At 35.3% G+C, this 11,814-nt stretch overlaps 1 protein-coding gene across 5 annotated transcripts in view; it reads left to right on the top strand.

The window, feature by feature from the left end:
* Positions 1 to 3,251: 3,251 nt before the first annotated feature.
* DFC (DHFS-FPGS homolog C) overlaps positions 3,252 to 11,814 on the top strand; it is a 9,490-nt gene continuing 927 nt past the window's right edge. For 2 of the 5 annotated variants that reach the window (XM_088244373.1, XM_088244375.1), the window contains exons 1-15: positions 3,252 to 3,372; positions 4,016 to 4,178; positions 4,470 to 4,681; positions 4,862 to 4,927; positions 5,406 to 5,515; positions 5,717 to 5,777; positions 6,477 to 6,560; positions 7,115 to 7,171; positions 7,365 to 7,425; positions 7,698 to 7,744; positions 7,893 to 7,970; positions 8,819 to 9,316; positions 9,500 to 9,578; positions 10,517 to 10,672; positions 11,634 to 11,814. The exon at positions 11,634 to 11,814 is cut by the window's right edge and continues 22 nt beyond it. In XM_088244373.1, the coding sequence (XP_088100499.1) occupies positions 3,352 to 3,372; positions 4,016 to 4,178; positions 4,470 to 4,681; positions 4,862 to 4,927; positions 5,406 to 5,515; positions 5,717 to 5,777; positions 6,477 to 6,560; positions 7,115 to 7,171; positions 7,365 to 7,425; positions 7,698 to 7,744; positions 7,893 to 7,970; positions 8,819 to 9,316; positions 9,500 to 9,578; positions 10,517 to 10,672; positions 11,634 to 11,814 (1,874 nt within the window). In that variant the 5' untranslated portion in view covers positions 3,252 to 3,351. The remainder of the gene's footprint in view (positions 3,373 to 4,015; positions 4,179 to 4,469; positions 4,682 to 4,861; positions 4,928 to 5,405; positions 5,516 to 5,716; positions 5,778 to 6,476; positions 6,561 to 7,114; positions 7,172 to 7,364; positions 7,426 to 7,697; positions 7,745 to 7,892; positions 7,971 to 8,818; positions 9,317 to 9,499; positions 9,579 to 10,516; positions 10,673 to 11,633) is intronic. The other 3 variants (XM_088244374.1, XM_088244376.1, XM_088244377.1) reach the window with 3 other exon arrangements.

Consider the following 11,814-nt stretch of genomic DNA (forward strand, 5'->3'; position numbering starts at 1 on the left):
CTATAAAAAAATTACATCTTGTTTTGTCATTGTATTAGTCTCCATGACAAACAAAGTAGTTGATTAGAACAATGTTATGAAAGTTTCTCATTTATGTTGTCAATTCATGTTCCCAGGATGCTTTATTTTTGGGTGAATCGAAGTTCTGAGAGCCTTTTAACATCACAAAGTAGCTAGCGTCCTCCTTTGAGTCTAGCTACCATGAGGCAGGGGTACCCTGTTAGTAGACATTTTTGCAACAGTGCAAGCCCAACAGCTGATCCAATGATACAAAAAATATACCAGTAAATCTTAGGACTTATCTTTAAATATTCCTTTGAAAACCCAATGGGTGGCAAAGGAAGCTCATACCCTTTATTTACAATCAATACTACTTAATTATCTGTATTTTTTGGTAAAATGGAGGGCCAAATTATTTGTACAAAAGCATTAAAGTGCTAACCAGTTAGTAAGTTAAAACGGTACCTCCACAATGTAATTTCATAATTTTTAGGACCTCATTCAAACGTTATCCCAACAAACTTTTATTCAAATCAAAGATCATTTAGTCTCTTGATTATTATCTTGAACATTTGCTTGTTTACTGAAAATATGGTGCACGTCTATTTATTTGGTCATAGTTACATAATTAAACGCTTTTCGATTTGAGTGAATTTTTGCAAAGATGATCTCTCAATAATGACCTAAGAAGTAAACATTTTCGATTATGGGATAGATTTTGATGTGAGCTGAAATTAGGTTAGCGTCATACCAGCTTACTAACTAGTTAGCCCTTGAGGGTTACTATTTTATGTAAATGATTATTGTACTTAATTTATTTACTTGATATGAATTGTACTTAATTATACTAGTCTGGACTCCAAACGGTTTTTAATTACAATGACCCTTGATTTGTACTCGAGTTTCATTCTGGTCCTCAAATTTGGTTTTTAAATTAGCATCCTTCAATTGGGAGGAATTGTAACATGTTATGAAGGGAATGCAAAAGGTTTGTCCATGAATTGACACTTCTACCCGTCAAATTGACTAATACTTTGACAAAAATTTGAAGAAATAACTTGTTATGGACTGTTGTAGTTAATTAATAACCTGTTGACTTTTGTTAGGAGACAAGAAAAAAATTAGTAAAAAAAATTAAGTTTAACGACAAAACAAACTTTTAGTAATTAGGATATGATAAATTGACTATTTTACTTGTGGATTAGCTGAATTAGTTATATATTTTTGTTTGTTTTGAAAAAATAAAAATAAAAATACAGACACGCACACATTTCTACCTTACGAGGACTTGATGATTAGTGTTGTTGTTGATGCCTCCGGATCTTCATGTTCCTCTTAATTTCTCCTTTGTTTTTCCCTCTCTTTAAATTTAATTGAAATTACCCTTTGCCCCAATTACTTGGGTGCTAGTAAAGGAAAATCATGAATTTTTGTTTTTGTTTTTTAGTTTTGGATAAAGGGGATTACTTTGAGGATCTTTGCTTCAGACAATGCCAGTCCATGGTGTTTTCGTTAGATGGGTGTTTTAGGTTCAAACAATAGGTGATCGATTAACCAAGGTGGTTAGTGTGAGTAGTTCGGCACTCTCATTCCTTAAGAGAGGTCAGAGGTTCGATCCCTGCTCTTGTATGGAGTCACCACTTTGGCCAGCACTTTACCCTTTACGGGCCGACCCGGTGTGAGCGGGGATTAGTCTGGGTTGTGGTTAAGGCTTAAAGGTGCTACCCATAGTTGGGGCCCATCCAGGACCACATCGTGGTTCAGACAAAAAAAAAAAAAAAAAAAAGGTGATAGATTTTAAGTGGGATTTATTGAATAATAAACAACCTACAATTTAAAAAAAAAAAAGTTGATATAGATCCAAATTCCCATTGAGAAGTTGGGTTTAATTCTCGGATTTGGTGACTTTGATCCAAGTTCTTTGACTTTTGTGCCACATAAGATTACATTTATTTTTTAATAATTTCTGATGTAATTTTTTTATTTTTTTATTTTTAAAATCATTTTTTTCCAATGTTGCCTCTTATGACTTGAATTGGATAATAGTCATTTATGTCATATTGCCTATTGCCTATTGCCTATTGCCTATTGCATATATATATATATGTTTTTTCATATTTTCGCCAATGTGTAATAGTATTTTATGTGTCTTTTTATTTATTTATAAGTAACATACAATTTTATTTTGTCTATTTTTGTATCTAACTTATAGATAGTCTTCTAATTTATATTCCTAACTTATAGGTACCATGATTTATCACTAAGTTTTTGTCGTTGCTAATAATAACACTATTTGCATGTATGTCAGGTACATAATTTAATGTGGGTGCTTGTTTGATCGATTGATATAATATGTGGATATTTACTTTTTATGGATTAAATTGTATTTTATCCATATATTAGAAATATTATCAAGGAAAGAATTCAAAATTTAAATTCTAAAATTCAATTACAACGAAATAATGCATTAAATTTAGATTTTCAATGTATTTTCCTTATTTACCTCAAAAGATAAAATCGGCACAATAGAAAAAATAATAAATGTTAAAGGACCTATATCTAAAACCAAAAACGTGTGGACAAAACTTAATGACAGTTAATCATTTTGGACTTAAATCTAAAAAGCCCAAATTATAATAATTAATGGAAAATGCTAGGGAGACCAACTTGGGAGACCAACTTGGGATACCAACTCTCTAATAGAGCGTGGGACCCATTGCATTGGTGGGCTCCACCTTTATTAGAGAGTTGGTATCCCAAGTTGGTCTCCCAAGTTGGTATCCCTAGCATGACCCATAATTAATAGAAGAACAATACCCAGTAAAAACAACCATTACCACGGCTTCTCAGACAGAACCAAAGACGAAAAAAAATATTCGAGAAGTGAGGAGGTAGGCTGCGGTATTTGGTAAAGTTTTTGCCCGTACAATTTTCTAGCAGGGATGATGGGTGACGTTAACACCAATATCAAACGGACGTTTAGTTTTGTCTCCGTATAGTTGTAGTTATCCAGGTGCCGTCATCTCATTGGTCCGTATTACCACCTGTCAAATGCCACGTGGCAGTACAGTGCCACTATATAATTTCTCTCACCGAATGTGGTCTAGTCTAGGGTCTCACGCGTGGCAGTCCTCCTACCCCTCGGCTAGCTCAGGGTTAGAATTACGGGGTATGAATTATAATAAATCAAACCTGTGGGATCCGATTGTGATTAAACCAAAACGCATGGAGTGAAACTGAAATTCTCCCTATATAAATTGATAATATATTGAACTCACAAACTCGCAAACGCGCGGACGCAGACACATCACTCCATGAGAAGAGCGGCACAGAATCTCCAACTCAAGCACCATGCCTCCGCTTACTTCCTCTGTCAGTCTCTCTCTCTCTCTCTCTCAATGCAAACACATACAGAACAGTCATGTTCATGTTCATATGGAAACTTCTTTCTCTGCCTTTTTATGCTTTTGTGGAAGAAAAAGAAGCATAAATTTTGTAGAATAGGAGAAGAACAAGGAGAATCTGTTATCTTTTTCTGTTCCGTAGCATAAATTTTCCTTGTAATCTTCTTGTGCCCATGTACCCCTGAAACATTCGTAGAGAAAGATTATGGAGAGACATCTTTTCTTATGGGTGATGAATTGAATTGTTAATAATTTTTCAGAATCAGTACAAAAGGATAAGATTATTTGACTAGCTTTCTCTCATATGCATGTGTCAACCAATTTTTATTTTTTAAATAAAGTATATCGTTGGTCTTTTTTTACGCTGATGAAAATGAGGAAAAAGAAAAAAACGAGAAAATACTTTTACGCTGATGAATTGGGTGTAGGTGACAATTGTGTGTCACCATGGCTTGTGTTAGATATGGGAAAATACTTTTCCTCACCCTGCCATTACAGACAGCCTAAAGGTGTTGCATGATCTCAATTTTGTTGTCCTTAGAGCATGGCATGTTTTTTTATTTATTTAAATTTCTTTTAGTACTGTAACTTAAAAGTTATCGTGTTTGCAGGTTGATGCTCTCCTGATGAATGTCTATACAAACACTCTCCTAAAGTGTGAGAGAATTGAAGTTTCACACTTCCATGACCGAAGTGTTCGCTTGTTTACTAATAAAACATGGAGATCAAATAATGTGCCGGCTTTTAGAGGCACAAGTCATCTTAATAGACGTGGTAAGTTCATTTCCCTGCAAATGGATGTTCAGAGTTTCTCATGTTACATGTAATCTCTTATTGATGTTTTTGACAAGTTGCTTTGAAGCACTGTAATTTGGGGGCTCCTTAAGGAAATAAGATCATGTGAGATTATGCCAATCTATGGGTGAAATCTAGGACTTGGAGACCCTCTGTTGTTTTGTCATTCTTTAAAAAATTATCTACCTAGTTGTTTTAGAAGTCATCTTTGTGCAGGGTGGAAAAGATTAACCTTGAGTTTTTGAACTTTTTTCCTGGCTTAATTTTTAGGTTATATATCTACAAAGATATCATCTCAAGTTATGGAACAAATGCAAAGGAGTGTGTTTGTCAAAGAGTACTCAGAGGACTTACCCGGTACATCTTCATATGAATCGGCCATGGAAGCACTTTCCTCCTTGATTACACGTAAAAAACGAGGAGACAGATCATCAGCAGGTGGTAAATATGGGAAATTGGAAAGGATGTCAATATATCTCAAGGTAATGTACTGACACAGTACAATGAGACCAGCATGCTCTGAGTAATTATTGTTGAAATTAAACTTACTTGATTGAGAATGTTGAGGTGACTATCTAGTTTGATTTGTATCTTTGTATTGTTTGTTAAATTTTGATTTAGTGTTTGTAGATTGAAATGCAGAATGCTTGGTTTCTTTACAGATACTAGGCTTGGAGGAAAAGATAGGAGGACTCAAAATTATTCATGTAGCTGGAACAAAGGGCAAGGTGCTTTCCCTTTAAACTATAAACTACATATCCTCTATAAATCTGACTAAAGCTTTCAAACGATTAACAACATCTTTTGAAATATTATTATGATATCCAACCCTAGTAGTGTCGATAAGGTCCTTAAATAAGAACATGTTTTTAACTTGTTAAATGAGATATTAACTGATCCAATGATTGAAAACATATTTTTATTAAAGTGTCTGATTAGACATGCATATGTGTATATTTTAGATGCAATATAATTGTATACTTCTATAGATGCGTTACTTGACAAGGATTCAAAGTGTCTGAGATGATAAAAATGGGAAAGATATTAGAAGTTTAGTATTCTTATTAATCGTACATTTGTCTAAGGGTTATTGCATGACACATAATAGTCAGAGAACACATATCTGCAATCTCTCTCTCTCTCTCTCTCTCTCTCTCTCTCTCTCTCTCACTCTTTCTGTTTTTCTTTTGGGCTTTCACATTTAAGGGTTCAACATGCACATTCTGTGAAGCTATTTTGCGGGAGTGTGGTTTTCGAACGGGACTGTTCACTTCTCCTCACCTGATTGATGTGAGAGAAAGATTTCGGATCAATGGGTTAGTATTTTAACATAAAAATGAACTATATTGCTTATCTTTTGTTTGGATACGTTGGCCATCTCTCTCTCTCTCTCTCTCTCTCTCTCTCTCTCTCTCTCCATTGCCTGTAATTGGTAACTTATGTGTACAAAATTAATCTTACATTTGACTGTCAATATAACTTTCGGGTCTGAGCTTGACTTTAAATTGCATGTGTAGGTTGGACATAACTGAAGATAAATTTCTACTGTATTTTTGGAATTGCTGGAATCAACTGGAGGTATTACTCCCATATAAATATTGGAATTCCATCTTTGGAATACTTTTAAGATATAGTTGTTCCAAATTGTAAAAGTTCTTATTGAAATCTCATACCCCAGCATGGTTCATGAGCACCTTCACGAACAGATGTATAGTTGTTCCATATTGATAATCACAAAATAATCATTGTTCCATATTGTAAAAGAGTTCCTATTCAAGTCTCATACCTCAAGCGTGGTTCATCAGCACCATGCATGGCATTTCAGTTGTGCTCCTGGACCTGCTGTTAGATGCGGCATCAATTCAAATAGTACTGGTCATATTCATCAAAACTCAAGATGCTTTGGGCTTTCATTAGACTGAGAGCTTTGGTATGCATTATTTTTGCTTCAAATTCGTGGAGAAAAATCCCTATGTATATGTATTTTGACTTTTCAGTTTCAAGAGCATCAGAACAAATTCATAAAAGCTTAAAATTTATACGAATCATGGCTATCATATTCCAAATTGGGAGGACTTTAGAATCTTCAAGACTACGTGTGAGCTTGATTTTTAAATTATGATTTAGTGGGTTGCATATGCATAAGATGGTCTTTAGTAATTTTTATTACTGCTTGATAACTTACCAAATAACAACTTATGGTACTGATGCTTTATCCACGTTAAGGGCCCAAGTTGTAAAACACAGCTTTTTGATTATTGAAGCTTGAATTTGCAGGAAAAGGTTACAGAGGACCTGCCAATGCCTCCACTATTTCAGTTCCTCACTTTATTAGCTCTCAAAATATTTGTTTGTGAACAGGTTAGTCATAGAACCTTAATTGCATATAAAGCTTCCCATTTTGGAATTATGCAGATAGCTGCAGCAAGGAGTTCCTTTTGGATTTTTGGTTACTCATCTGTTTTTTCCCTTGTGTATTGTATGTATTTTTAATGATTCTCACTACTGAAAACCGCTAGAGTCTGATGATTGGGTCATTTTTTCCCTGCTTTCGTTTGGAATTTTCTGTTCTACTGTCAGTGTAGTCATTACTCTCCCAAATATGACATCAGGAAATGTTCTGAAGCCTGCTTATTAGCTAGTTCCCTAATCTCCTTACCATCCCTGCATTCCCTCCCTTATTGAGGTCTTCAAGCAGTGTTCCCATATGTCTATATTAGGACTTTCCTTGTTCTGTACCAATTAACTGGATTAGTGTTTTCTATGGTTAGCTTGATATGCACTGTAACATAGTATAAAAGTCTGTTCCTGGTTTTTGAATCTTGGAAACCCAATTTTTGGTATCTAAGTTTTGTTTTCCTTGGATATTTTTCTTTTTCCTGATGTGTTTTGATTGAGAACAGTACTTTTGATAGGTTGACGTTGCTATTATCGAAGTTGGTCTTGGGGGAAAAAGAGATTCAACAAATGTGGTATGCTGTATGGAACTACATAAAATTCTTGAAGTCTATTCAAATTTCAAAACTGTTTTATTTTTCTTGTAGAAGCCTACGATTAGATTATAATAAAGTGAAACTTGAGCATTCTCTTAACGTTTTTGCTGAAAGAACTGTATATAATATTGTTTGTGGAAATACTTATTGATGTCAGTGGTAAATCATGCAGATAAAAGAACCTATTGTTTGTGGCATTACATCTCTGGGGATGGACCACGTGGAGGCATTGGGTGAGTCTTTTGACTCCTCAACTTGTTTTTCCATATTTTGTTTACTGAGAGTACTATTACCTTCATACTTTTTTATTTTGGTGGTGAAACAATCATCTTCATACTTAATATAGGGAACATTTATAATTTTACAATTATATGAATTCTATCCTGTTTCTGAGACTAGTTATCAGTAATCAGGTATTATTCTTTTGCATTTTCATCCGTTTTAGCATTATTGCGAGCGATGGGGATATTTGGATGCTAAATTAGGTAACTATAATATTATGCAGGAAATACCCTTGGGCAGATAGCTTCTCATAAGGCCGGAATATTCAAGGTATAAATCTCCCACACAAGCAATTCAGACTAGCATGGATATGCTTTCTTTGATTATGAGTTATTTATCGCATATTTCTGTTTTGATTATTCAAATTGGCAGTTTTCATATTTTCTGAATTGGGTTGATGTCTTCCCTGCTACTGAAGCCTCATATTCCTGCATTCGTGGTAGCTCAACTTTCTGAAGCAATGGATGTAATCCAGGAGGTGGCTCGTGGACTAGCGGTAAGTCCTCTCTCCTAATTCCATTATGTAGAGGTCATAATTTGAATGTATGCATAATACATATCACACACATGCATGTGCACATATGTATACTTTTGTTCCCTGCCAATAGTTTTCTGGTCAAATTACTTCTTACCTTTTCCATGGGCTCTAAAAGAATTTTTTTTTCTGTCATTGTGATCCACCAGTTTCTTCTGATCATTGATGATTTACCTCCAAAAGCTTTTTGGCCTGGTTTTATGGGCAAGCACCACAATTATAGAATGAAGTTATGAGTTACATATATATATATATATATATATATATTATTCCTTCTTTGGTTTTTTGCACATATTTTTGGATAAAGATCATAAACAAATGCGGTATCTGCATTTTTTCGTCACTCTAGTTTTCATGTCATCAAGTGTGATAGTTGACAGTAGACACTAAAGCTTTCATATGATCTCATCAAGTGTTTTAATACATAGAAGTAAATAAATGATAATTGCACAAATGCAGTTCTTGATGGATATAAATTTTCTTGTTATCCTAAAATTGAGATGAAAAAAGGTCTTGACATGGTAAAAACCTGAGTATACAAATTTGGTAATGTTTGTTTTATTTTATTCAAAGATGACATGTTACGTGGTGCTGATGGAAGCCTGTACGTTAAACAAGCGTGTAGTAGGCGTCAATTTGTTGGTCATCCTTCAGTGTTCAGCTAGGCCTAACCAAAATATCATTATTCTGTTAGATATTTTTATAGGTTAATAACTGTAGGTTCATTACATACACGTTCCCAGACAGAAGAATTTATGGATTGTTAGCTGCATGTGCATCGCCCTTTGATCTGTATTTACCAATTGCAGGTTCCGTTGGAAGTAGTGGCACCACTTGACTGTGAGAAGATGGATGGTTTAAAACTTGGCTTGTCTGGTGACCACCAGTTCATCAATGCTGGTCTTGCTGTTTCCCTTTCTAAATGTTGGCTTCAAAGAACGGGGAATTGGGAAAAACTTTTTGGAAAACAAGATAACCTGGAAAGCGATTTACCAGCGGCATTTCGTAGAGGTCTTTCAACAGCACATCTTTCTGGGAGAGCTCAGATTGTTTATGATACTTCTTTGAAGTCTTGCAATTCATCAGAAGTGTCTGACAGTTCTTGTGGAGATCTAATTTTCTACTTGGATGGAGCTCACAGTCCTGAGAGCATGGAGGTTTGTGGAAGATGGTTCTCTAGTGCAGTAAAGGGAAACCGGAAAGCATCATCTTGTTTTACGGTTGAAAACATGGTGCAGGTTTGGGGGAACGGTCACCTCCAATATGGAACAGAAAAAAGGGATAAGTCTTACAAAATATCAAAGCAGGTAAAACCAATACAGATTGCAATTTACTTTAAGTGATAGATGTCTTGAGATATCCATGGACAGCTCTTAGTGACCTGAATGTCTCAGTTAATGTCTTATCATATCAACTGAATGATTCTCATCTACAGTTCGTTTATGCTGATATAATAATTGGTCCTTGTATGTCATCTTTATACCTTGTAGATTCTTTTATTCAATTGCATGGAGGTTAGAGACCCTCAAGTATTGCTTCCAAAGCTTGTAAGCATGTGTGCTTCTTCAGGTATTGCTGATTCACATACAGTTAATTAGTCAATTCCACCTCTTTGTTCTTCTCAGTTCTTAAAAACTACTTGTTTTCTTCAAGAAGCTTTGAGATATTGGTGTCAAATTTTATCTCTTCCTCTAAAAGGGGAAGGTTGTGTGAACATGTGGGTGGGGAGTTGGGGATGGGGCAGTGGTAGCCAGCTATCTTTGTCAGCAGAAAAGAAAGAGGCAATTGTCGGTTTCCTTTTTAGACCTTACATATGATATCAGTATTCTATAAAACCGTACTAACGTATAAGCTCAATACAATACAGCAAAAACTCATTGTTAGTATAAATTTGAGAATATATTGCCAGTATTCTCTACTACCAATTGCATGGCGTCAAGATTAGTTAGGTGGTCTGTTGAAACTTTGAGCATGACATCCTGTAAATGTAGTTTGTTTGTCTTTTTCTTTTTTCGCTGCTATTTTTTTCCTAAGGATATATATATATATATACACACAGAGAGCCATTGAGGGATCCCTCAAATTAGCTTATTTGAGGGACACCTTTGTAGGGCCCACTTCACATTGTATTTCACTAATCCAAATCGTCTATGTTTTAGATAATCATTCAAAGATCATCTCTACAAAAAATTGCTTAAATCCGATATCGTTTGACCACTCAATTGTGTTATTGAAATTTTAGTACTTTCTTGAAGCACCGTGTTCATTGATTTTGTAGGATACAATTGGATGTCGAAACGTTTTCCGATTTGTCTAATTTTTTTGCAAGGATGATCTATGAATGTAGACTTAAAAAATAGATGGTTTGGATTGTTGGAAAAAAAATCGTGCCTCAAATAAAATTATTTAAGGGATCCCTCAATAGAAGGGGACTATATATATATGTATATTTCTATGGTTATGAGAGTTGAAACTGATGCCTCAGGATTTGTTATAATATTTCTCAGGTACTCATTTCTCAAAGGCCCTTTTTGTCCCAAGTATGTCAACTTATAACAAAGTTACTTCTGCTGCCTCAGTCATTCCTGCCGATAACTGTAGCAGGGACCTGTCGTGGCAGTTCAACCTCCAGAGACTTTGGGAGAAGATGATCCATGGTAAGGGTATGTACTTTGGTTTCCTTGAAAGCTTCAATTGCATTTTAATTGGTTATTTTGTGGTGTTTGCTTATTTACACCCCTGATAATAATGATAAGGTATATTATGTATACATTACATGCACGTATGTATTTATGTTAGACACATGCAGGCACAGACACATTTTCCTGACCATTAATTTAAAAAAAGAAAGAAAGTAGAAAGGTCAATCAAAACATTTCATGGCTCTTATGAGGCCCATGAAACTGAGATGGAATGTTTGTGATTTGCACCTGATCTTGGTCTTTGAGAGGTGGTGTTGGAAATGGATGCTAAGGTTGAAATTGCTAGTATTACATCACTGTAATGAGTTTACTGGACCTGATGGTGTCTTGGTTGAGGAGGTTAAATATCTGCTTCACCAATTTCGGAAAGCTTTGTGTTGCTGGGGGCTTGCAGCTGCAAACATGTTGCTCACGCTCTGGCTCAGTTTGCTTTAAGTTGTGAGGATTTCGTTTCTTGGGTTGAAGATACTCCTCTTTGGCTGCATCCTCTTCTGTCCCATGATATCAACTAGGGTTTCCTTTTGGATGAAATGTTCATCCCGAGAAAAAAAGAAAAAAAAGTAGAAAGATCAACCAAACACTTACAGTTGCCTGGGGAAAAAAGACAGCGAGCAAAGAAATCTGCGTAACTCATTAGTGGGGGTTAGGTTTAGTTTAATGCTGTCTGAAAATCAGCTCTCTTAAGCTGTCATCATTAGCAACCCTTCATCTGATCTGATAGTTTTTGTCAAAATAGCGGCTGTGGCCTTAAAACTGTGCTATGGGGTCCTGATGTTGGGTACCTGAGAGGTGACCCGAACCATCCTCTGACCAAATTGTCTATCAGTATTTTGTATGCGTTCAATTTATGCATGCAGTTGAGAATGATGTTTTGATTATTTCTTGAACAACAATCTGTCCAACACAATGTTTTTGTGCTCAGATACAGAAGTCAATACTGTTATTGACACGGAACCAAAAATGGATGCTGCAAAAATTTTGCCTTACGAGTTTCTTTATGAGGATGTTTCTCATTGCAGTCCTGTAGAAAATCATTTTGCTTGTAGTGCAGTAATCCCTTCACTACCATTGGCTATTGATTGGCTCAGGGATTGTGTAAAAAG

Source organism: Prunus avium, chromosome 7, assembly GCF_965620075.1.
Source record: "Prunus avium chromosome 7, drPruAviu1.hap1.1, whole genome shotgun sequence".
Taxonomy (NCBI): domain Eukaryota; kingdom Viridiplantae; phylum Streptophyta; class Magnoliopsida; order Rosales; family Rosaceae; genus Prunus; species Prunus avium.